General features: G+C 42.8%; 2 protein-coding genes across 28 annotated transcripts in view; one reads left to right on the plus strand and one right to left on the minus strand.

Annotated features, from left to right (window-relative positions):
• The window catches only part of MCF2L2 (MCF.2 cell line derived transforming sequence-like 2), a 167,538-nt gene that overhangs the window by 84,803 nt on the left and 57,327 nt on the right, over positions 1 to 25,408 (plus strand). The window lies entirely within an intron of this gene.
• Positions 1,294 to 20,962, minus strand: B3GNT5 (UDP-GlcNAc:betaGal beta-1,3-N-acetylglucosaminyltransferase 5). 8 transcript variants are annotated; one of them, XM_013174851.3, is made up of 2 exons: positions 20,808 to 20,962; positions 1,294 to 4,729 (listed from the first exon to the last, which is right to left on the minus strand). In XM_013174851.3, exon 2 carries the CDS (start codon positions 4,396 to 4,398, stop codon positions 3,274 to 3,276), a length of 1,125 nt encoding a protein of 374 aa, XP_013030305.1. In that variant the 5' UTR covers positions 4,399 to 4,729; positions 20,808 to 20,962; the 3' UTR covers positions 1,294 to 3,273. The 8 variants fall into 8 exon arrangements, with proteins under 8 accessions (XP_013030305.1, XP_013030304.1, XP_013030303.1 ...); XM_013174850.3 differs by lacking the exon at positions 20,808 to 20,962 and adding an exon at positions 20,487 to 20,736; XM_013174849.3 differs by lacking the exon at positions 20,808 to 20,962 and adding an exon at positions 20,474 to 20,736.

Below are 25,408 nucleotides of genomic sequence, written 5' to 3' on the forward strand. Positions count from 1 at the left end.
TGGAAAGGTGCTAAACAAATTTTTAAACTGCCTCCTTTCTTGAGAGCACCAATTTCACATCCCCACCCCCCAAAAAAAGATCTGGAGGTTTGGTTCACCATAGAACAGACAGGAAGGATAGAAAAGAAAAAAATCAGTTCGAAGTCCTCTAAGAGAGTACTCAGAATGGTAATTAAGCATCAGAGCTGAGCTTGTCAGTTATAAAGAAAGCAACAAGAAACTCAGCTTTTTTTTTTTTTTAAAAAAAGCAACAAGTCTGTTTATTCAAATCAAGTTTTACAAAACAATTGTATTGTTGTGGTAAAGAGCAAAATTTAAGAATAAATATTGAACACTTTGTATAAAAATTAGTAATACCAAAGGGAAACTGATGCAAATCAAACGAACAGGTAAAAACAACTTTAGCATTAAACATGCTGTGCAACAATGTCAAACTCTTAACGAGGCATAACCGACCATTCAGGCTGATACAGTTTTATTTGTAGAAGTAAAGTCTGACAGCCCAGCATTGGAGCACCAAGACAATTGTTAAAAGAGGTTCCAGTTAGAGGTGTCAAATGTTAAATCAGTGTTTAGAACCAGAGAGTAAGTTTTCAAACTTTTTTTTTTTGAAAGGAGTGCCTTCATGCTTTCCTTTTTATTCATAAGCAACTTCCTTTTTCACTGCAGCAGAAGAAAATGCATGCTACAAACATCAAGGTCCTTTTAAGTCTAAGAAACAACCCAAACAAAACTCAAACTAGCTATAAAGCAAAAGTATTTCAATGGTCAAGTGACTTTCGCATAATGACAAACTGCATTTAAGCAGCGTTTTAGATGTTAGCTAAATCACTAACCTATAGAAGTTTAATCTACTTCCAACTCAGCGTGTGAGTGAAAACATTGCTGGAAGAAGTTGTAGTCTTAGTAGTACACTTTGGTTATACATAGCATATGTAGACCCTCTTTCCCCTAAAGTGAATGGGGTGACTTCTTCAGTAGTGCAGTTTTGCTGTGCACCTCAGTTTAAATGGCCCACAACAGGTCAGAGATCTGATGAAGTCTTTCCTTCAAGTATTGAATAATACTTCCTCTGTGTGTACCACCACACCCTGCTAGAGCCAACAGATTGCAGAACTAGGTTTGGTGGTTTGTTGTGTTCTTTTTTGTTTGTTTTAAAGCATCCTCAGATTATAATCTGAGTCTGTTTAGGCAAGAACACGGAGTTCCTGAAATACAGCTGTTGCAGTCTATTTTAATGCTGACAAGCGAGTTATTTGTGGGCTCTGTATACCCAACATTTGAGTCTAGTTGGGATTTCCCCCCCCCCCCCTCCTGGAAATCTACTTACAGTTATGTATTCCACTTAGTTCCAGTAGTTACCTAACATCCATCTGAAATGGCAGTTTAAAGAACAGACAGCAACCTCAGTGCTGTTTGTCTATGCTAGCATTAGCCATTCAAACCCTTAAAACAAGAGCAGCAGCATTTAAACAAAGTTTACCAGTTGCAGTTTAAAACTGCTGTGCCACATGCATCTGTTGTAAAGTGAAGTTAGAAGACAAATTTAGTAATTCACTGCTCCACATTGCTGTAGCAGCAAGAAACTTCAGGCAGAAGAGAAAAGGCTAGCTTTAGACATCTTAAAAAGCAAGTAGCATTGCTCCTGTATATAGTACATTTCTGGCAGATCCAAGAACTGTGACAGATAGTTGGTAATTTGCAAGCTTTGGGGTCATTCGTTATTGCTGTGCTGATAAACATGACTCATTCAATCTTTCACAAGTAGTTTCATGACACTACCCACACAAGAACTCATTCCAGCATCAAACCAGTTCACAAACAATATCTGACTGTACCTTGTGCAGTCTGTGTATCCACTCCAGGGAGAGCTACCACAGGCTTTGCAATTAGCAACTACATAACCTGTACTGGAAACCTGTGAAGACACCATCAGTGAGATAATACAAGAAAAGACTGCAGAACCTTGTTTTTACAAAATTTATATGGCACCACAGTACAACTCATAACAACTGGAGTTTCAACACCACCTAGTTCTATATCTGGATTTAGAATGCACAGGTATTTTTGTTCCTCTACAGGTGATATTATTTAACTCTATTCAAGATAGAGTTTTGTGGACACAGACTATCCTAAAACTGTAAATAGTTTTGTCTTCGGGAAAAAACTTCATGTTTAGTGATTTTGATTTGTGTACTGAGTTTGTGGTTCACTATCTCCCTGTCCCTTCACCGTGAAGTCAAAACCTCGTGCAGAAAGTATTCTCCTTATTTAACAAATATAAGCAAGAAACTTTGCTCTTTCAAGTCAATAACAACTTCAAATTAACTATAAAATTCTAAAGGAATACAGCTATGACTTTTGCTTGCTTTTCACCTTTAGAACTATGAATATAAGGAAAACAGAAGAATTGTTAAAAGAAACAGGCCTTAAATGCATTTAATCTGTTTGCTTATTAGAGGTTGGATTAATTATACAGCTTTATTTTTCAGAAGGCAGAGATTAACAAAACCAGTTGCATAAGTAACATTAGATTTTCTTCCTTTGAAGTTTACTCCTGATCTAAAGGGAGCTCATTTGTTACTTAAAAGAACCAAGTCAGAGGGCACTTAAACAGTTTTCCTTACTTCAAAGATTTAGAGAGCTTTGAGGAAAAGACTGTAGCAGGTCTTTACTTCCAGCACTGTTTGTCAATTATGCAGGTCCAGGTACACTTTCCATGAAGCATTCAGAAGTGCTGAATACTTGTAACCAATTTACTTCATCTTAGACTAGTACAATAGTCTCATTGACTCAGAAGTTCTATTTTCCTTTTATTTTGAGAGGTCTACTCCATTTTGATATAGATTTTCTTTTTTGAATCATATGCCTTAGCTCACATTGCTTTTTAAAAAAAGCTTTGAGACGTACTGAATCAAGTTCAAAGTAAGTGACATTTTCACCAAGCACTTCAAACTCTAGAAGCCCGTTATAGTTCATTTAATGATCATATAATCCAGACTCTCATCCTGTGAAGCATGTAAAAACAAAAAACACAACAGGCTACAATGTAGAAAGTTGCAGTACAATAGGAGAGCTGTTCCAATAACAGTTTCTGAACAGAACTTGGGACCATCCTCCTCCCCCTCCCCTGGTTCACCCCCCAACCCCCACCCCAGCTATTCACATTTAAGTTCTACCCTCTTTTCACGCTTACATATATTTTGAATAAACAGCTAAGAAGTTTGTTGTTCTGTTTTGGCTCAGTGGATCTTCAACACAGATATTCAAGTATTAAGAAAAGGCAGCTGAACAGGGATATGTGTCCTCATAGTATAGTTTACAGAGAAGTACAATATTAACTATTCTGCAGTATACTCTACCCCAAAGCCCCGAGGAAATCTTTTTAACTTGGGGATCTGTAGCCTGCTTCCAGAGATGGTGAAGATCCTCTACGTGTCCATGAGATGTCATCATTTTGTTGTAAATGCAGGGATGATATGGAGCCTTTCCTTCCCCAGAAAAAAATACATGGTATTGTGGTACAATTCCCATTTTATTGGCACAGAGGCCCATGAAGACATCATCTATATAAAGACTTGTATTGAGAGTCAATGAAGCCTCATATACTTTAGCTGCTACATCACTTGATATTACATATGCAGCTCCTGCTGTGTAGTCAGGATAAGAGGGCCACTGGTACATTTCATATGGAACATAGTATTTGCTAGTCTTGTCTCTTATGGGAGGGGATCCACGATGAACACGGCCAATCCAGAGATCTTGAACACCCATTTGTGCTAGACTTTGGAGATAAGCAACAAGATTTGGCATATGGATAAATATATCATCATCTGCAGACATAATAAACCTGGCATGAGGACAGTAGGCATTCACCCAGCTAAACTGTAGAAGTAATTTAAGAGTAAGATTGTGAAAAGTATCCAAGAAATCTTGCTGAATCAAGTCATTGTATTTCTGGTCTTCCAAATATAGTTTTCTTTGCTGCAGATGATCTGGGGGTCGTCCTAAAGCAAACAGAGTTTTAATATTGGCATTAAGTTGAGACTGAACGTATTTCTCGTTACCCCAAGTTCGTCGAATTGCATCCCTCCGATGATGATTTTCAGGAGAAGTCTTCACAAACAACAGGAGAAGGACATCCTGCTGTTGACATTTCTCTCTGTGGTTGATCAAGTACTGGTAGCTTGATACTCTGTCCAGGTCTTCCCTGTTGACAGACAAGCTTTCATTCACAAAATTGTAGCTATTTATGAGGTATCTGTATGAATAGGACTTCATATGGCTTACAATGTGATTATCAAATGGTCCCCAAAAAATCATGAGACATAGTATGAAACAAGTGGCAAATAACTGCAAAAACTGGCATTTTCTGACTCTTCTAGGACTAACAAACATTCTGATGCAGTTCTTGTAATCCTTATTCCTGGTCAGGATCAGTGTTTTTAGAGTGCCTGTGTTTTAGCTTGAGAGCACAGTGTCACCCCTTCAGGATAAGTGTCTACTGTAAGGCATGCTGTCTTTCATTCAGTATCCTTGTAAAGCCAGCTTCCTTCACAGATTCCACAAGTCATATTTCTCCAAACGATTTTTCTTCTGTTGGAAGAGTGCAGACAGTTTTGAAAGATGGGACTTGCAGATGAGTTTTTTCCCTTTGTGGCATCTTAAAGTGAACACTGGTTCTAATCAGATCTTCTTACATGCTGATTTTCTTCATGAGGATGAATACCTACCAAATGTAAGAAGGGGAGGGAGGGAAGTTTCAGTGAGTTGCTATTAACCCATCTGGTTTTATGCTTTGTCAGGGAGACTGACTTTACTGAGACATTCCCCATCACCACTCACCTACATAACCACCCCCCTCCCCTCAAAAACTGGCAACAAGCTAGGGGCTGTCAGTAGCCCAAAACTTCCCTGAGGTTAGGAAGGGAGAGGGGGAAGCTGATGCAGAGGCTTCAGTTCTGACACAAGAACCTCTTAGGAAAACCCACCGCCATTAACCAGGTGACAGCATTTTGTTTAAATTCTTTAGGCTGGGAAGCAAGCCATACACTGTGCAAATGACTGAATTTACAAGCTGTCTTTGGGCAGCCTGTTAAAGAGCGAGGCCCACACAGACACCAGTAACAGCTCCCCCATGTCAGAGGGCTGGGCCCACCCCAACGGCCAGAGCTACCCGCTAGGCCTCACCTCCCTCATCCCCACCACAGGTCCCTCAGGCAGCCATCCTCCCCTCCCCACCACCCCACCTCGACCAGGCTCTCAGAGAGAGGGTACAGGCGCCAACTGGGGCTGCCCTTGTTCCCTCTTGGGAGAGGGACACGGGAGTGCAGGCAAAGCGGGGCTGTCGCCACCTCAGCGCACCCCCACAGAGCTCCTCACAGCCAGCAATAATGGCGGAGCCAGGCCACCAACCCTGTGGCATTCTGAGGAGAATGGCAGGAAGGGGCCACTGCCACTTTGCTCCCCCTGACCACAGCTGGGGTAGCACTGCACCAGCTTCATCCAGTGCCTTCCTACCCCAGCCACAGAGCCCCTGGTGGCCTGGCAGACAGGGCACAGGTGCTGTTCTCTCAGCTCGACCCTATGGGCAGGCTTGTAGAAAGTAAGCCGCCATTTCAGCCTGCCAGAGTGTGACTGAAATGAGATACCAACAGAACTGCACTCTAGTGACACCCATTACCAAACACCCCATGTATTATCCTAAAACCTGTACTTTCTAGCCAGTGGTGCAATAGAGACTATCTACAGCCTAAGCTCAGGTGAAGACACTGGTTATGCAGCAGGTTGCAGCAGCTGGGGCCACAAACTCCTCCTCAGCAGCCGTAGCTGTGACAGGGGTGCTTAATATCAGACAGCTACCATCACAGGGCTACCCTCACTGATACCAGCTAGGGTTTTAGTGGAGAATCTAAAAACCACAAAGCCACACAAGTCCAGCCTTCTTGCTCTGCAGTTTCTAGAAGTTGGTTCTTAAGCAGGGGAGACTAAGCTCAGCTACACTAAACAGGAACATCCCAGAAGAGCAGCTACCTGCTCTGCCCCTAAAAACCCAGAGTGAGCTCTCAGAGCTGGAAATGTAGGACTAGCACACACTGTAAGTAAGGTACCCCATTAGCTAAGCACTTAGTGCAGGCAAATAAAACCTCTGAAGCAAGATAACATGAGCTATTGCTATTACATTAGAATTGATGTGCAACACAAGCATTTTGAGAGATTATTTTACCCATTGGAGGTCTTGTAACTAGACGGTATTAGGAGAAACCAATTAGATAGCGATAGTAAAAGTTGATGCAATTTTGTGGTGTAGTAATCTAATGCAGGGAGGAGGGCTGACTGCTCAAAATGGAAACCATAGACTGGTGCAGTTGAAGCTTGCAGACTGTAGTGCATAACAGAAAAGCTGTATGGGCAGTTTGGTGAATAACAATCAGTCAGCACTTTTTATAGTATCAGTTTAAACCCGTTTTATTTTGGAAACATTAAGTTAAACAATGCACCTCAGAGTTATAAACTCAGCAACTTTATAATAGAATGCTACTGCAGAGCTTACTCTTGTTTCATATGAAACAGACAAGAAACTGGACTGTCACAGAAACAGAAATTTGATAACTTCTTTTGGGGAAGTAGGTCTGAAAAAATCTACTACTTCCTGAAAATGAGGATAAGTTTTAGTTTTGCCCTCTGTCCTACATGCTTGTGTGTGCTTTTCTCCAGAAAATCTGCACTCTGCATGAATTTGGCCAGTTAACACAAATGCTGCAGCACTGTAAACTGAATTGGGTGAGGCAAAGTGTACATCAACTTGTTGACATATATAGCAGGTGTCACAAAAAGGAAAGAAAAGTAGAGTTGCACTGTAAAGCCTTTGGCAATATCCAGTCATCAGTAGAGAGGAGGAAAAAATAAAGATGACTCAGCTTAAGTGGTTACGTTGCCCACTGCCATCAGGATAGCTTAAAAACAGCTGACTGACTTCTCAGAAGTAGAGGCAGCACAAGGCAGAGTACCTGTACTTACTTGGTAAGTTCAGAAATCCTAGCCACACCACATAGTGTTTTTGGATTGTACTTTGATAACAGGTTTTGGCAAAAGTCTGCAATTACTCATGTCATCTGGGCAAAGGAAGAAGTGAGAGAACAGTCAACACCACGAAGTATTAACTTGAGACTAATAGTGAGGCTAACCTATGGGACAGTTGTTGCTACTAGGGAAGACTAAATACACCTCAGAAAAATCCCTACCAAAATATCTGTGCAAACAGCTTTAATTTATGGAGAAGATACAGGGGTGAGATTTTAGCATAGATCAAGTCTCCTGCTCTCTAGTATCCCCTCCAAAGAGAGGGAGATGCTGGAAAGAAATTTTTTTTTTTTAAATTCTTCAAGTTGTTCCTTGAAGAAAAAAGCAAGCCCTAAAATCAACTTAAAGGCTGTAAGATGAGTCTCATTTGATCTATTCCAGGGGAATTAAATCAGCATTTAGCACAGAGAATTTGTTAAGAATCCTCCTCAGAAACATGTCCTTCATAGAACTTAAATGCAATTATAGATAAACAATACTGATGACATTTAAAGAGGCTTCATCCCCCCCCCCCCGTCTCCCTCCAAAAAAAAAGCCCAGAGACTTGCAAAGGTGCTGATACCCTAGAATCATCTTCACTGAAAGAACTTCATAGACATTCACAATACTGATCCTTTGAATGAGTTATGCCCTCCTCCCCTTAACAGCTGGCTGAACCCGTACCCCACACAAGCTATTTAATGACAATGGATTCTTAATCCTGAGGGGAAAAAAAGCCTTCTTCCTAGGAAGAGGAAACTGTGGGACAGAGATAAAACCATGCTTGACAGTCATTTTCCAGACCATAATTAAGGTGCTTTTGCCTCTTGGTGTGCATTCTCTTACTTGTGGCTTGGAAGCTTTTAGATGTACTCTGAGATTGGAGACAGACTGGAAGAACCATGCACCCATACACTTCCTGTAGCTGCCTTCCCTTCAGGTATATCTAAAAACACAGCTGTGTGGTCCTCCCCCAGTTATAAGTACTGAAAGCTTTTTTCACCCCACAGCAATCCTACTTTTCTTAGATGGGTCTGTTATTTAACCTGGTGGTATTACCATAAGCACAACTATGTCATTTGAATGTAGCAACTGTTCACAGCTCAGTACTCTGCATTCTGTAAATATGCTGGCTCCATTTTCATCCCAGAGAAGTGTTACACAATAGAAAGCCTTCGTGATAATTTGTGGAGTGAACACTGAAAAGCAGATCCGTAGGGAGCTACTTTAAGTGTCCACAGAAGTCAGTATTTGAAAGAAGTATGAAGTTAATTTCGGGATAGAAATAGAACAGTTTTGTTTTGGAAAGTCCAGTGAGGAGACAGAGGAGGCTAAAGAAACAGACACCTCAGACATGAAACACAGATACTCGTGGGAGGGACCCCAGAGAAAACTCTGGAGAGACCACCCAACACAAGAGATTAACCAACACCACCCCGAGCGAAACCTAAACCCAAGAAGAGACCAGCTGAGACTGCCCAGAGGGAACATTCCCTCACCCCCAGCTACAAAGTTTGTGGTACAATACAAAGGCTGGGCTTCAATTCATCTGTAATCAATTTGACACAGCACACCCCCCAAATTACATCTGGTTTTAGAACAAAGATTTGATCATCAGGTATACTTCTGTCCTGTGCAGAAGGAAAGAAACATGGGATAGTTTAGATCACAAGCAGCTTTCTCAAGCAATGGAGGATATTCCAATAAAAAAAAAGAAAACTCTAAAGTGTTTAAGAAGAAAGAAAACAAAACACTACCACCAGCTTGTAGCAACAGCCCCATTCTCATCAACTCTTGCATGGTATTTGGATAGACTTAAACTTGGTCATCTTACTGGAGATAGGAGGAATTGGTTACTTAAAGGATGAATGAATGACAAGCATTTCCCTGCTCAGTTACATACAGAGTCAGCTCTTCAAATTAAGGATATTTCTAGCTACAATCAATTTTGTTTCATCCAAATGCCAGCTTTGGTGCCCACATTATCCCTTTTATTTGGCTTGCAGCATATGACAGAAAGACCTCAAGGAAGCAGCAGCGCTTCAGCAAACTCAAATATTTTTGAAGTTAAATGCTCATTCTTGGCTGTGCCAGAGAACAGCTAATTAGTTTAAGGGTGCAGTTCCATGCGATTGACCTCAATAAAAAGGTTACTGCTGCCAGCTGAGGATGGCCTTACACTCATTCTTTCTTCATCCCTGCCCTCTCATCACCACCGCACAGACCTCCTGCAGCTTTCATCAGCTCTGAAGCTTATCTAGTTGCTCAGCAAGTCAAGTGCAGCTCACTCCTTCCAAACTCTGCCTCAAAAACCAGCCTCTTGAAACAGTGAAGTAACAGCAAGCAATTTATTTAGGTCAGGCTGCATCTAGAGGCAAAACTCAGGTTACAACAGGACTCGGGTTTTGTTTTGCAGAATCAAAGTGTTAGGTTCATTGTTTCTGAAGCTTTCACTTTTACCTAAGGCTACTTCCAAGCTTTGTGTTACTACAAGAAACTTGAAATCCTGGAACGGGCTTCTGGACTGTAGTCAGGGCAGCCCTGTCACTGAACTACCCCAGATCAGCTGCTTTGACAGTGCTAGCTTGACATTGCTTCATCCTGCTAGAAGACTTCAGATGTCACATGGACCCCAGCTGCAGCACCACTTCCCCTGCACTGCAGGAACGTATCCAACAAGAGGGAACAGAAGCCAGACAGTGCAGGGACTTGGATTAGCACTGCCTGGATTTCAGTTCAGGCAGAATTTTCAAACCTAGTGTAAGAATGAGATGATTCTGAAAAGAATACACTGGATTTTCTTTAAGCTTTCAAAGTCTGAACCTCGTAACTGCTGCCTAAACAAAGAACACAAATTTTGTCATGTTTGAACCTTTTCATTGTTAGGTAGAACTTAAAACTTTTGCAGTGTTTGGTTTCTGAGCAATTTAGGCAGTTATAATCCTTATGAAATTGAACTCCATCTCCAGCAGTATTTCTGTACTGCCTGCACTAGAAGACCAAAGAAAATTTAGCTTTAAGTTAACACATCAAATAAACATGCGATTGTGTTCTCATGGCTTATCAGTTTCCCCTTCCTAGTAACTAGCAGCTAAGAAGGTATGTGCCTATGGTAATGGAAGCAAGGCCTGAGCTGATTTTGCTGCTCACAACTTCAGCCACAAGATTACACAACTCAGTTCCTCACCATTTTTTCTGTTGCTGGCATGTCTTCGCAAGTCGTGTTATCTGGCATTTCTACCCTGGCCTATATCCTTCTCCTTTACTCCCTTGTATTTGAAGAGTTTGTACACTAACAAGTTTCATTGAGACGGATATTCAAGTTCCTCATATGAGCTGTACCAAGAAAGAAAACTGAACAGAAACAAGTCACACCCAACGCTACAGTGACAGATGTTTAAAAAAAATGTGGTAAGGTCCTTAGCTGATCCTTCCTTCCTACATAGCTCACAAGCTCCAAGATTGAAGGAAAGCACAGGCATACATCCTCCAAAGAGAACTTCATGTAGTGTCAAAACCTCCCCTGCTACACATTGTTCTGTACAAAACTAGTGAGAGATGGGAGTCAATTTGGACAGTTACCACTTACGAAAAAATGTCAAGAAGATAACAATCAAAAAGAAGCAGTCTAGTGTTAGAAAGATGAAAGTGTAGAAAGACAGGTGACGAGTATTGCATCAATAAGGATCATAAATGCAGAAGTGACAAGGTTCAGTTTCAAAATCATTTAACCCATCATCTGCAGTTTCACATGCAAGCTTTGCCTGCTCATTTTATAGTTCGCCTGCAACCTGCAGGCAGGGTAGTTTCCTGGAATAGTTGAGTCAGCATTAAATTCTCTGTGCATGCATTGAGAACTTCTCAGATTGAACAGAGACCCAATTAAGATGGACATCCAACATCTTCCTAAGCTTGAACTTCTGTAGTTGCTCAGTCAAGAAGAATCCCTCTATTAAAAAGGCATTGAAGTACAGCACTCTCTCAAGGGGAATTTCATATCAAAAAAATACAGCAACATGTAGGAAAAAAGTGAATCAAAAAGCTGCAACCACTTGTTGCATCTCATTGATCTGCAATGTTTGCAATTGTTGAGGCAATCTCTGAAGTATTGGTTGGCAGAGAAGTTCAAAGGATGGCAAAGCATTAGATGGCAATTGAGTAAAGCATTTTAGCTCCTTCAGGGTTGGAAGCAAGACATTGTAAATGATTAGGACTGCCAGGAAACAGCTAGTTGCCAGGAGAGGTTTAGTTCCTAGAGATATTTTATACATGCTATAGCAATTGGGTAAAAAGGACAAGAATGATTTCTTCCATTTCTTCTAAAATGTAGCAGCATGCTTCCTAGCTGCCATGAATGAATCTAAGTGGAGGCATCTGCTAGAAGGTGGAGGGAGGCTTGCCTTCTCCTCAAGTTGCTTTCAGCAGGATCAGTTCCCCAGAACAGCTACTGTGCAGATAGCAGGAGAGGTATAGGACCACCCCTTTCAAGCACCAGTCTACAATGACTGTGATTTTCAGCTGCTTTAGCTTGCTATAGCCAATGCAGACCATTCTTCAGACAAGCTAGAAGCAAGGACTGTTTCCAAGTACAAAAGCCTACAAAATACGAATGATTTAGTAGCTCAAGGGATTTTACATAAGATACACAAGCACCGACATGAAGTTCTATGCTTTTGTGTTAGATTGAGCTGGTGAAAAGAGTTAGTTCTTTGCACTGCCAGTAAGGATAATATTCTAAAGTTTCAGAGTCTGGCAGTTACATGATTGAGGCCACATGCCCTCATTTTCTGAAAAGGTTGATGAAGTATGTATTAACCTCCATGCAAGCAAGTCAGAGCTCCAAGAAAGCTACAAAGGCTGTAATGGTACCTATATTACAAACCAACACATGTTTTGACAGATGGCAGTGATGAGCTCTAATACTATCCTGAGCAGCAGTCTGCATTTATGTAAGCTTACTTTCATAGTGCTAGTATTTAAAAGATGTGCCAGACTGGTACGCATTCCTTTCGAATCCCATGTACTAAAGCAAAAGTACATACAAAACAGGCAAAGCACATTAGCTGCAGCTGTTAATAATGTTACCCACCAGTGTGAATGGCAGAGTTTGAATTTCAAAGCCACATAGGACATAGTATTTACACGCCCTGATCTGTTCAGTATAAAAAAATCAAACTGTACTCTTCGATTCACAGATAAAATCTAAGAGAACAAGCACTTTTGATAAGCATCAGTACCACGGAAACTTAGAGCTGCCATTTCCTGTTAATGGTGGAGAAACATCTTTTTCATTCTACAAGGAACATGAAAGCATACACACACAGGACCGTCATTTTCTTGAAGAAAGAAAAATGACAGAAAGGAAGAGAGTAAGAATTACCAGAAATACATGAACTGCCATTTCACGTGTTTAATAGCCATAAGTAATGTACAGGTTTCAAGAAAAGGTATCTTAATCTTCAGTTGAAGTTCAAGACATGTGGTCGGCAGACTATATTGCAGCCAAGTTACCGATGACCGCATGTGAAAACAAGTGCATCATATTTAAGCTCAGACAGTAAGGAACTCAGTTGTTTGTAGTGGTGGTCAGCAAGATACTGCTTTGCTTATAATCCCTTATCTTACATGATTCACTGACTCCAATTACAACCAATTAAACACACTTTGTGACTTCAAGTAACATAACTCTTCATAAAGAAACTAACACATCTGCAGCTTGTTTTTGTCTGAGTGCCAATGCCCAATTACTCAATAACTGTTTGTAAAGGTGGTTTCCCTACTGTCACTTTTTTGTTTAGTTTTCATGATTGCTGTGTAGGTACCACTTCGACAAATACTTTAAGAATTACCCCAAGCTAAGCAGCATCACAAAGGCTAGGTAAATACTGAATAAGCTTTCCAGTGCTACTGCTACAGGCACCCATAACTATCCCACTGCACATTAAGCTGTTTCCTTTTGCTAGTAGAACTTCTGCCAGTTAAATATTTATAAGGAAGTAAGAGGAAAAGTAACATGGAGAGCTGTACTGCTTGGTCAGTCTAGCCTAGTATCTTTCTTTTCAGTTTAAGATCTCATATAGCCTCAAATTAAGAATAAATATGTAATTAGTTCTGCCTGCACTGATCGGAGATGCTCCTAAGCCACATGATTTCCCCCCACTTACTTGCTGGCTGTCCATACCACCAGTAATAAACTTGACCAGCACCTGCTCTGAATTTGATTTTTAGGTCCCTTGCTCATTTTCAGGAAGCTCCATCTCCTACTGTTTGCTCTGAAACAGGAACAGCAAGACAGCTACCCAACTCCTATAACTAGGGTCACGGGCCACCACAGTTATAGGGAGGGAATAAGTGTTTTTTAAAGCAGTTTTTAGGTGTAGGAAGGTCAAACCACTGTTAGTCCCCAGAAGAAACTGCAGAGAGAACAGAAGCCATAGAGCCACCCCCTCCTTCCCTGAAGTTCTTCCACTACCACCACCCTTTCTATAGAGAGGGTCTGCCATTTACCAGTATTAGTGGAAAACCCACCTGAGAATCCTGCTGAACATTAGGTGATAAGGGAAGAAAGACAATTGTTCACCAGAAGAAAACCACCACCCACAAAAAAAACACACAAAAACCTCACAAAGATGTGAAGCTTTCAGAACTCAAGTAGAAGCCTCAGCTTTTGCAAGCACAAGGTTCTGGTACACTGTTAGCAGTGTAAGGCCTACCCAACAGCAGCAGGCAGTGAAAAAGGCCTTGCTACATTCTATATCAGTTTTAATCTAATACCTAACCCTAAGCAGCTAGGGTATCTGCCATGCCAGATAACACTGGAAGCAGCTGAGAAAGGCAAACAAGTTTGACAAAACCTCAGGCTTCACCCCATTGCGTGGACAGGAGGAGGAAGTTTTAAGCAGCTACTCCACACTAGCCAAACAGCCTAGTAACTGTAAGGAAAGACCATGTAGAGACCACACAAGTGAACTTCTACCCTCCTGGTAAATGTACTCAGCTTCATTTTTCAGCTTTTTTTTTTTTGTAAAGCAGATTTAAAACCAGTGTAGAAGTCTAGTCTTACACAGAGCACATTTAGTATTGCTCATAGTCCTGCTTTGCTTTAAAATGAAAGTGAACAACTTTATTCTCAGAACAATGAAAGTCCACCAAAAATAGGAAGAAAAACCTGCGTGTTTCAGTGCTGAGCTTGGCTCCAGAACCCTCTTTTTGGTGTAGGAGAGAAACCAATTATCCTATTATGCAAAGAAAGTACTAGAAATATAATTAACCAGGAACACATCTTTCCCCTTTTTGTGTGCGGTTAATAGTCTTCCTGCTTCAGTGAGACTTCAGTCAGCACTTTTTATAGCCTCTAGAAAGCCCCCATCCCTCAATTTTATAGTAGATCATTTCTGATCATATTTGGAACCTTATCTTAAAGCTCGCACAAATAGGATAAAGAACTTTCTGGTTATTCCGTATCACTTGGAAGATCATAAATACACTTGAAAAGCACTTGAAAGAATGGATAGGTACTGCACACTGTTCCCTTGGCTATGTTCATTCTCACACCCTCCTGTTCACTGCTGTACATAGATGTCAGCAACTCTTAAGCTGAAGAAGCGTTGTATTCTACTTTGGGCTGAGGGAAGTGGAAGAGTTATTAGCAACCCTGTCCTGCTATTAATGGCTCTTGGATAATCACATCTAATGGGTTACCTCATTTCATTAATAGGAAATTAATCTATCTGAATCTAGTAAGCAGTTTGACTATATATTCTCCTTTTGTTTTATATTTGTGCATAGTTTATTTCCTTAAGAGTTAATTCCAGTTTGAGGTAGTTCAGCATAAGTCTGCTAGCACTGTTTACACTGCATTTGCACATGTTGAAAGTGTCTACATAGCTTTAATTTCAATAAAAATGTCAATTTTTAATTTTTGTTGATGTATCTTGAATGACTAAGTTTTCCTTTTATTGAAATTAAAGTTACGTAAGCAGCACCTTGAATTCAACTGAAAAGTCACCCTAACTATAGGGGAATCATGTAGAAATAGTGACCTGACTTGATTCTCCATTTCTCATCAGTCCTAACTTCAGACTGCCATTCTGAAGGCATTCATGAAGCCTCCAGTAGCATAATGAGAAATTCCCAAGTGGTTTTAAAGTTGACTACAAAAACATGTTAGACGCATTATATGAAGAGGTATGTGCAGTTTGAGGAAAGGCAGACTCCTGTCAGTTAAGCAGTTCCCTTCTAAACCTGTTAGGTTCACGCTCTTAGTTTTCAAGACAGTCAAATATGCTTCATATCAAAAGCTTTTGGTTCTCTTCTGTATTGAATCCATTTTCCAATTTACAGACTCCTACATACATGTTGGGGGTCTCCATGCACGTTTGCTCCTCTGGCTTGCTTGAAACATCTCAGATTTGATGATAAAGTGGATGGAGAACCACCTCAAAAACCAAAGTAGCTGCAGATTGGCTTAAATAGCAGCAGTTCAAGGCTTTGTTGAAGCCTGCCTGCAAGATGGGTGGGATGAATTCCATTAATCCTCTCCCACTTCTGTGGTAACCAAGGAGAATTCTGGCCCTACATACAGCCCTTTCTGCCATGCAACAAGGCCAGAGACTAAACGGGAGACACTCATTTGCCTTTTGTTGTGAAATATGGGGAGCAGGAGCACTACAAGCCCACAGCAGAAAAGAAGAACCAACATACACACTCCCACGCACTTAGGAGAAGTGTGACAATACAGCAAGCTGTAGCAAATGGGACTTAAACAGCATCTGGCAGTTTCTCATTCACTGTAGTTGAAGTGCGCTCTGAGACCTGCAAGCAGTCTGCTGGCCATCACAAGCCCTAGAACAGAGGACTGTAAAGAATTCTTCAGGCCTAACTTCATGATTCAAACCAGATAAGCAAAGGAGCTGTACCACTCTCCAAACGTGTTTCATAGGCAGTGAGATTTCTTTAAGACTACAGCCTTTGTAAATTAAATGAGGTGACTTGTGCATTTACATTTAGGCAGCAGTACTCATCTCTGCTCATGAGAAATAGATAGTAGGTCACACTATTTAATAGTATCTAGAGTTAGTGAAAACACATGTTTATACACACACCCCCCTCACACAGACTAACATATGGCCAGGAACATAGCTGAAATGCATACTGCACCAGATTAAGAATTGCTGCAAGGACCATTTAGTGAAACAGAAGTAAGGAGAACCTAAAATGGAATTCACTGCGAAACAGACCAAAAACACCAGTCTGTGAACTCTAAAAGGAAGGTACAAAGACAAGAGCAGAAGCATACAAGACAGGGATGAACTTAAGGCAGAAAGAAACAAACAGAAAGACATCCATTAAAGAGCCTGATTGTTCTAGAAATTTGAACTTTGAAATAATGCAATAGAAAGTCAGTACCCTTAGTTACTGTAGTTCACTTTATCTCATCTTAATGATACACCAGGATGCGTAACGCTGTTTTAAGTGGCAAGTCCAAAGTGAAACACTAGTCTTTCCTTAGTTAACCAATTCAAGTAGAAGAAAAGCCATCCATCCATTTCATAGGCCATGGAAGAGCTAAGCAGAGGAAGGGGGAAACCCCCCCATATATGACTAGTAGTGGGGTCAGGGGGGAGGGTTGTGGAAATAAGAGCCATAAGTTTCCTGCCCTAAGAGAAAATGCCTCTGTACCTCATTCAGTACAAACCACTTCTGGTCTTGTCAGAAATGAAACTGGTAGAACTTTAAAGTTTCAGGATGCAGCAGGAGAAGTGTGAACAGAGATCGACTTACTGGGACAGCAGTAATCTGGGGCAGACAAAGTTCTATTTCAGCAAGTTTCCTCAGCTCTCAATGGAGAGAACTAGCTAAAATACCTGCCTTTGTTGATAAGTCCTAGCACACCTCCCAACAATATGATCTGTGTTGATCAAAGGAGTTCTTCGTTTCAGAAGCTGTTTGGGAATCTCTGATGAACAGTTTGACTTGCTGCACTGTGAAAGGTGACAGCACATCTTCAGAGCATGACAGTAATCCTGGTAGTTCTGAGTGACCAAACACTTTTTATTCAAGTTTAAAACTACATCCAGCAGTATGTAGATGGTACCAGACTGTCAAGCTCAACCTCATGAAGATGATTCACGCAAACTTGTTCTTTGCTATGAGACAGGAATTCCTGCAGTTTATGATATTAGCAAGATGTAGACATGTCTCTTCAACAGTGCTTCAAAGTAAATTGCTTTCCTTTAAAACATTGCCTTCTTTCAAGGTCATCTGTCCTCAGACTGCTTGGAATCTTGTAGATTTTCCTATATAGACATCTACCAGAGACATCTCTAAGCCACAATTTTATCTATGTTACGATCAGACTACAAAACAACTCAAGCAACAGATAGACTTCGGGACTGGTAGAGATTCATTCTAAAAAGATTCAATTCCAAAGCAAAGGGGTTGTTTCATCACCTTATTTCTGTACATTGTGGTAACTTCCCCACTAACTGTAGTATTTACATCAAGAATCACCTTTCAAAGATCCTCCCATAGCATTCCCCCTTGCTGCCAAGGGCAAGTGTCCTATCTGTGAAACTTCTGAAAGAAGAAGGGAAAACTCAAGCATCCCTGAGAATTTTGTTAGACCTTGAAGACTCGAGATGCATAGATCAGGACTACTTGAACAGACCTCATTTCGGGATCTGGACCACACTTCCAAGTGTTGCTGAGATCCCAGATACACAAGCATTTCCTGTATCAGCAAGGAATCCGTATGTCTCTTCTGAATAGCTTGACAGAGATGGACCACACTGCTTTCTATTGGAATTTAAAGGTTGATTATTCAGCAGACCATGGTAAAAACTGATCAAATAGCCTCACCTCAGGTATTCAGTGTCCTAGGAAGCTAAGGAGGGTACCTCACTATACTCTGCAAGCCATATAGAAGAAAGAACTAGTAGTGCCACACTGATCCATTACTTCCATTGCCAATTCCAAGGCCAGCAGACCTACTGCAGGAACAAAAACACAGAAGTTTTCCCAGTAAAAACCCCTTGTTACTTGTGTCCACCCAAGCCCTTTTAGTAAGCGACATCTTCAAGTTAAAGGATTACCTAAACAATTCTTCAGACATAGATTGATAGCCATGGGAGATGAGGCAATGTTTAGTACATCCTAAATGCCATAACATTATAGGTAAAGAATAACACTGCATACATAAGCCACTGGCTTTTCAAATAAGCAATGACTTGCAGGATTTTCCACATGCTGCTCCCCAATCTAGGTGAATTACCATTCCTAGTTTCAGTACTTGCTACTCCAGTTTGGCCAGATGTCAGAGAGACTGTCCCAACTGCTGCTTTGGGCAGCATTAGTAACCGGCTTGCAACTCAGTTTATGAAGCTAAAGAAAGCAACAATTGACACAGTTTTGATGCACTTAATGGAAGAGAACTAGTAAGCAGACACTAGTAAATTTCAAAGCAGAAAGAAAAAAATCCACAAATCCTTACCAGTGCAGGAGCCTGCATTTTCACTGAGACCACATTTCCTTAGACATCAGATGATGGGCTTCCAGGAATCTAGTCCTGGGCAGGACAAACAACCAGTAGCCCCCGTAACACCAGCACAACACCCAGCTCTGTGTGATGCTCCAGCCTTCTGGGTATACTGCTGGAATATTCCACGGCTGTTGTTCTCAACTGTGCTTTGCTATCTACTGCCCTGATCAACAGAAAAAGCTAGCATTTATACTGCCTTGGAAGACAACTATTTTCCCTTTTTCCAAATCATTTATCCACTTCTTAAGCACATCCTTTTCCTCTTCCAACTGCCAGGAGATAACCAACAAGATGCATCATACAAACTAGCTTGAACCATTTGCACACACTACTGCTGAGAGATTCTCAGGCATAAGCCCCGGCAGGCAAGAGATGAGGATGCTCCAGCACAGAAAAGCAGCACAAACCAAGTTCTCCACCTCCTTGCGCAGCCAAAACACAACTTCAGGCTTTTTATCATTGCCTTGCACGACGCAGAGTAGCTTACATCAGGGCCAAGCCGGTCTCCCACCTCCAGACAGACTCCGAGACCTTCCTGAGGAGCACTTCTAACAAAGCTGGCTGCACTGAAGAGCTCAGGAGCCTCCAGCGGGGTGCCGCTGCGCCCTCCCCGTGTCCTCCTCGGGGGGCAGCGCCCAGGCCTCCCCGGGGACGACCCCGTTCCCCGGCTTAGGGCTTCAGCGCCCTCCCCAGCGGCTGCCCGGAGCTCCGGGGGGGACAGGGCACCGCTTCCAGCCACGCCGGGGAACAAAGGAGGGAACCGGCCCGGCCCTTCCCGGCCGCCTCCCCGCCGGGGCGGGCACGCCCGCGGCCAGGGGAGGGAAAAAAACGGAAAAAGAGGGAAAAAGCAAAAAAAAAAAAAACACAGAAGGTTTTTGAGCCGTACAGGCGGGCTGAGCACAAACACGCTTCCTAACCGCCCTCGGTAAATCCCCCTTACTCTTAGGGCATTCTCTCAAGCCGATTATCTTCTCCGGAGCTCCCGCAAAAGAAGTTTGGGGAAAGGCGCCGAGGAGCGGCCGCGGCGCTAATTAGGGCGTTAATGAGGCCGGGGAGGGCTCGGGGCTGCCCCAACCCCCGCGGGCCCGTGCTGCAAGCCGCGGCCGAGCGGAGCAACTCCCAGCCGGATCGGCGAGTTTCTTGGGTGGGAAGGGCTGGGAAAGAAAGAGAAAAGGGCACAGGGAAAGAAAATTTAAAAAAGAAAGCCTTTTCTAGTAGTGAAAAGAAGAATAAAAGCTAGGAATTGGGAGGAGGAGGGAAGCGGGAGGGGCTCCCGGGGCGGGGGGAAGCAGCGCGGCTTTGAATGGGCTGCGGGAGGCAGCGCACCGCGCCGGGACCGGGGGGGATCCTGCGGGGATTTGGGGGACCCTGAGGGACCTGGGGGCTCCCCGGCTTTGTTTCGGGACACAAGAGAGGCAGGCAGCGGGCAGAGGTGGGGCTGAAAGGGATCTGCTAAGACGGCGCATAAAAGGCGGTAGGAAACGGACTGAAGTTTGGGGCTCGTTTGCCACAGAAATGTGCAAGCCCGCAGCCCGGCGCCAAGCCGGCCTTAAGGGGTAAGCAAGGAGCTCACGGAGCCGGGCTGGAGCCGAAAACTTTGGGACAAAGCCGCCGGAAAACTCGGCTGAGGCAGGGAACCGCAGCCTCAGCCCCGCGGCCAGGCGCCCCCTCCCCTGAGGAGCCCAGCCCTCGCACTCCCTGCGGCCGGAGAGAAGAGAAAAAGCACTTAGGGAAACAGCAACTTCTCACGGATTTTAACCGCCCGGCTCCTCGCCTCGCCACGGAGGGGGCTGAAAGAGGACCGAGCTGCCTGCTTTTGGCGAGGGGACGAGCTCAAGAAGCGGGGAGGAGGGAGGAAAGACCCGCACCGACCTCGGGGGCTCACCCAGCGCAGACGGCCGGCCGCCTTCTCCTCGCCGCCTTTCCTTCCTCGGAGAGGAGGACTCGCCCAGCCCGCTCCCGGGGCCGCCCCATTCACTCAGGATATAGGATCCCTCGGCTCCGGGAGCCAATGGGCTCCTCCTCCCCTCCTCCTCCTCCTCTTCTCCTCCTCCTGTTCCTCAAACGAGCCCCGGGGCTCCCCACCGCCTTGGCGAGCACCGCGCCCGGGGGCCAGCCGGAGACAGCCCCTGCTTCCTCTTCCCCTCTCCCGAGGCTCAAACCAGTCGCTTCTGTGGTCTTAAGTTCCGACGGATCAGATCTGTACCTTAAAAGGGATATCGGGAGTCGTGGTGCAGGCGTAGCTGCCGCTGCTGTAAGCCTCCGAGGGCTCCGCGCCCTCCCATAGCCGGCTGCGTGGTGGGGAGGGCATGGAGCTGACTGAGGCTCTGCACGGCTTGGCTGGAAACGTTCAGAGCAGGAAGGAAAGAAGAGGGTTTTAAGGTTTGGTTACTTTTTTTTTTTTTTTTTTCCCCTCCTACCTTCTCCACAAACCTTGGCGATTTCTTTGCGTCATCCTGAGGAGAATGCCCTTTTCTAAACTCTTCTAAGTCGTTTTTAGACAGACCGGATTTTCAGAGGCTGAAAGCGTGCCTGTTCCTTGCAGTGTTTCAGGTTAAGTCAGTCTCTGTAGACAGAGATTGGGAGTATTTAAAAACCAAATGATGGTAAGCGTTAAGAACGTGCCTTCCTTAAAGTCTTTTGCAAACTTCTTATAAAGAGAAAAACTAGGTTAGAAGAAAAAAAGCTGTTTCAAATTAGGCTGAAGAGCTGCTCTAACATTGTGCCTCGTGTGTTTGAGGAGGCACTCTGAGATTTCTCACTGAACACAAATATCAAACGTGGGCTCATTGTGTGTCTTCTATTCTCTCACAGACTGTGATTGATTGAATTATTCCTGACCTCATCATTGAGTTCATAGAAACTTAACTGTTGCATATTATGGCCATTAGTGTTTGCTGTCACTTCACAACCGTAAATCTGACAACATCTCTGCGAGTGAGGAATTGGTTTCTTTGTACACACAGGAGAGACAATGAGAGATACGAATTCTGTTGTCAAGGGCACCCAACAAAAGTAGAGCAAAGGTAAAAACCGAGCAGTTTTTTTTTTTTTTTCTCCAGTCCCACAGAAGGATGGGTTGCTTTGTAATACGGGTTTTGTTTGGGGAAACTTCAAGGGCTAAGGAGCTTTTCACTTGACCTCTCCTTTTTCCTGCTGTATGTCTTAATATGACTAAACACCTTACAACAGCCTTCCCAGATTTCTCTTCATCTGTTTGATTCTGCCCCAAGACAAAACAGAATTCTTTCCAGTTGTTGATTCACCGTAGCAGGAAAGGTCGGTAGATCGTGTGTAAATTTGGCATGTTATTTAAACAGTATTTAAATAATAGTAAAAGCAACCTAATAAACAAAGCATCATTCATTCTTCTTACCCAAATGATAGTTGCTGACTTTCCCCCTAGTTCATAAAAGGCTTTTCATAAGTTCATCCTTCTTTCTTCCTTTCAGATGCCATCCCATTCGCAAATTTTTATCAGTAGTAAAACAGTCCCTTTCCGAATGAGAAATTCTCAATGAGAGATATTTAAAACACCCTAGGTTAACAATTTCTTGGCTGCTGATAGCAGTTTTTCCTGTTTTCCTTTTCAGTTGAATTTAGTAAGCTAGAGAGAAAAATAAAATAGCAGCTGGATTCTTCCTTCCACAACTAAGTGTGAAAAAATAAAACTACACAACATGACTCACTTGTGCTTCAACCAAATATTACTACGTGCATGCATTTTAAACTTAATATTTACTATGTATGAGGTCAGCTTGCCAAACAAAGTCACCAAGTATTCTTAAGTCAGATTCTTCCAAAGTCAAATGTTCCAAAGCCATTTAAAGCCAAAACATTTCTGTGTTACCTGTGTTCTTGATAACAGTTTCTACAAAACATCTTCAGGTAGCCACACTTTCAAAATCACGAAGTAGAAATATGGAATATACTTTTTAAATGGAAGGTGTATGTGGGGAAGTGTGATTCAGACATAATTACAAGCTTGCAAGAATAGGGTCCGTGGAAAGCAAGGTCAGGTGTTTAATTTAAAGAACAAAAGTGAGTGCTTCTGATCAGCACTATAAATAGATTTTGTTTGCCATGATGGGGTTTGTCTTACAATTGTTTCCACTTTTCTCTTGAAAAGTGACATCTGCTCAGATCAACACCTTTTCACTTGTCCTCACTGATTTCCCATCTTGGTTGTTCTGATTTGAAAGAGGCCTTTCAATCAATGAAATAAACAGACTTCAGCCTGCTTCTGACCTGAAATTACACCGGGAGAGTGAATCACTTCAGGGATTTTATATAATAGTAATAATAATAATGATGATGATGAAAACACACTCTTTCACTATTTCTTGCTTTTTTGTTGTTGTTGTTTGTTTGTTTTTGTTTTTGTTGTTTTAAAGCAAAATTCCATTTTGCCTCCTTACCCCAACAAAATATTCTTAGGGTCAGATCCTACATTGAGGTAAAAAGCCTATTTAGAAATAAAACTCCACCTCTTCCCTTTCCCCATTAATGTTATTAGGGAAGACGTTTTTAGAACATCACCCTTACTTATTTATAAATGAAATCTTTAATGTCCCACCCTAGCCATATCTTGTTTATTTTGACCTCTGCCCTTACGGACATGCATAACAGGATGCATATTTAAACCAACACAGAAGGAAACAGCACGCTGTTCTAAAAGACACTTCACGGATATTTTTGCCCAGGAAGCACCTACCTTGTTTGTTAACCGTACTCATGCACTGCTGCACTGCACACAGGCTCAGGTCAGCAGAGGTGTCTTGGGAGCAGAGGGCTTTATTGGCACAGGCACTGATACTGGAGAACCGCTGCAGAGGAGTACAGCCGCGTGCTTGCAGGAACAGAATTTTACACTGGGTGGTTCCTCGTGTGTACACAGCCCTCTGCCGCAGCTGGCCTCGGCTCTAGTTGGAGACCTCGGGCCCTATTTCATCATGTAGAATGGAAATGGATGAAAATTTGATAAGATTCAACCGAACAAGGAGAAGTGCAGAGGTGTTAGTTTTGGGGAATTAATTGAGTTTTCTGCAGATTTGTGTTCGGTTGCTCTGCCGTTGCTGTTTCCTACTGTAGGTGTGAGCAGTGTGCTTTTAGCTATTCTTGCCCGGAGGGAGAGGCAGGTAGGAGGGAATTTCCCTGCAACCATTCTTTTCTAGAAAACAAAAATTAACACAGAAGCCGGCTTACAATGAAGAAGTTTTACAAGGAGGCTGGGATCAGAGGCTGCCATTTGACGGTTGTGCACCTGACGAAGTTGCCCAGTGCTCATAGCAGTGCTGTGCTAAGTGCTTCTGATCCAGCTGCTGCCCCCCTCACCATGTAGACCCGTTCCAACAGGATGGACTGGCACCATCCAGCAGCATCTCTGTGCCCCAGCAGCTGCAGCTCAGTATGCAGAGTCTGGGCCTGAGATTCCTGCGAGGAGATATTTAATCTGTATAAAGAGGATTTTTAAATCCAGTTCTGTTCGATAAGCCAAACCACTTCCTCCATTCAAAAATCATAATCCTGGACTCTTATTGCCTGATAGTAAATATCAGGAGCACTTTGTAGCTCTCTTGTTACTGTATTCTAAATGAGAGCCCTTTGCGATGCATTTTCAAATCTTTCTGTGCATCCATGAGATGTTTCCTGGATGAGAAATCTGACAGTCTTTCATAATCATGTGACTCTGAGCTTAGGCAGCAAGCATGAAATAGCTTTGGCAGTTGGATAAAATCACAAGGCAGGAAACCCTTGTGAGTTCATTCGCAGGGAGGGCTGTAAGGGAGCCTGCATGGATGCTGCTGTAGCAAAGCGCCTAAAGCTGATGGAGTCCTAACAACTGCACCCTTAGTATCTTATATGCATTAACTACATCACTGTGATACTTTGTGACTTAGGTTCAAACGTTACTCTGGGAAGTTGATTTAGTCAGATGTTTAGTGGCATCACTTTGTGAAAGGAAATCTGATTCATCCTTCTATTCTCCTGATGATTTTGCAATCAGTTTAAGTTAATTTAGGACTGCTGCTGCTGTCCTTTCTTCACCTCTCTTTCCCCACGCCCACCCCGTGTAGTCCATTTGTATCCCTTGTACTGGGGCAGGCAGCTGTGCAGCTAGAATGACTTTTTTTTTGGTTAATTTTGGGTCAGGTCAACTCATCTTGCTCACCAGCTTATCCAAGTGTCTGCTGCTGTACAGGCAGTGTCAAATGCAAGAGAGAGGAGAGGGCAGGACAGAGTGACTGGCAGCATTCAGAAGTGCTCATTTGTTCCTCCACAGTTATGGGTAGGATAAACTGATCATGAAACTGTATCCAAACTGTTGCTATTGATCTCCATCAGATTTGAAACTGAATTTCCCGTAATTTTGGAATATTTTCCTGTTGATTGGCTTTGGATCACATTCACTCTTCACTTTTCTGGTCTACCTTGTATTTTCATGAGGTGACGCCCCAGATATTACATGTGATGTTGGTGTTATCAGCGACTGAGTCACCAATGTGGCCTTGACAGTGATCGTTGTAAGCACAGCAACATGTGGACTGAAGCATTAGGTGTGCACTGTCTGTGGTGGGAGTTACAGTAGCATCACAGGTGGCTGATTTTCACTCGTGTCTATTAGTACTGAATAATAATTCAGGTTGGAAAATTGCAAGGTGTTGGTGGTTTTGAATGCAGATGGGGCATGTCATGTAGGCAGCATAATCCCTGCTTTCTGAATTAAATTCTCATCAGAGTGTAAGCTTTCACAGAGCTTGTATTGAGAGAGAATTGACTTTGTGAATGACCAGCTCTAGGGTTTGC

The sequence above is a fragment of the Anser cygnoides genome, chromosome 9, assembly GCF_040182565.1.
Source record: "Anser cygnoides isolate HZ-2024a breed goose chromosome 9, Taihu_goose_T2T_genome, whole genome shotgun sequence".
In the NCBI taxonomy this organism is placed as follows: domain Eukaryota; kingdom Metazoa; phylum Chordata; class Aves; order Anseriformes; family Anatidae; genus Anser; species Anser cygnoides.

What these genes read in the sequence shown, in the direction of transcription:
- B3GNT5 (XM_013174851.3), bottom strand. Translation starts at nt 4,398, where the DNA reads ATGTTTGTTAGTCCTAGAAGAGTCAGAAAATGCCAGTTTTTGCAGTTA.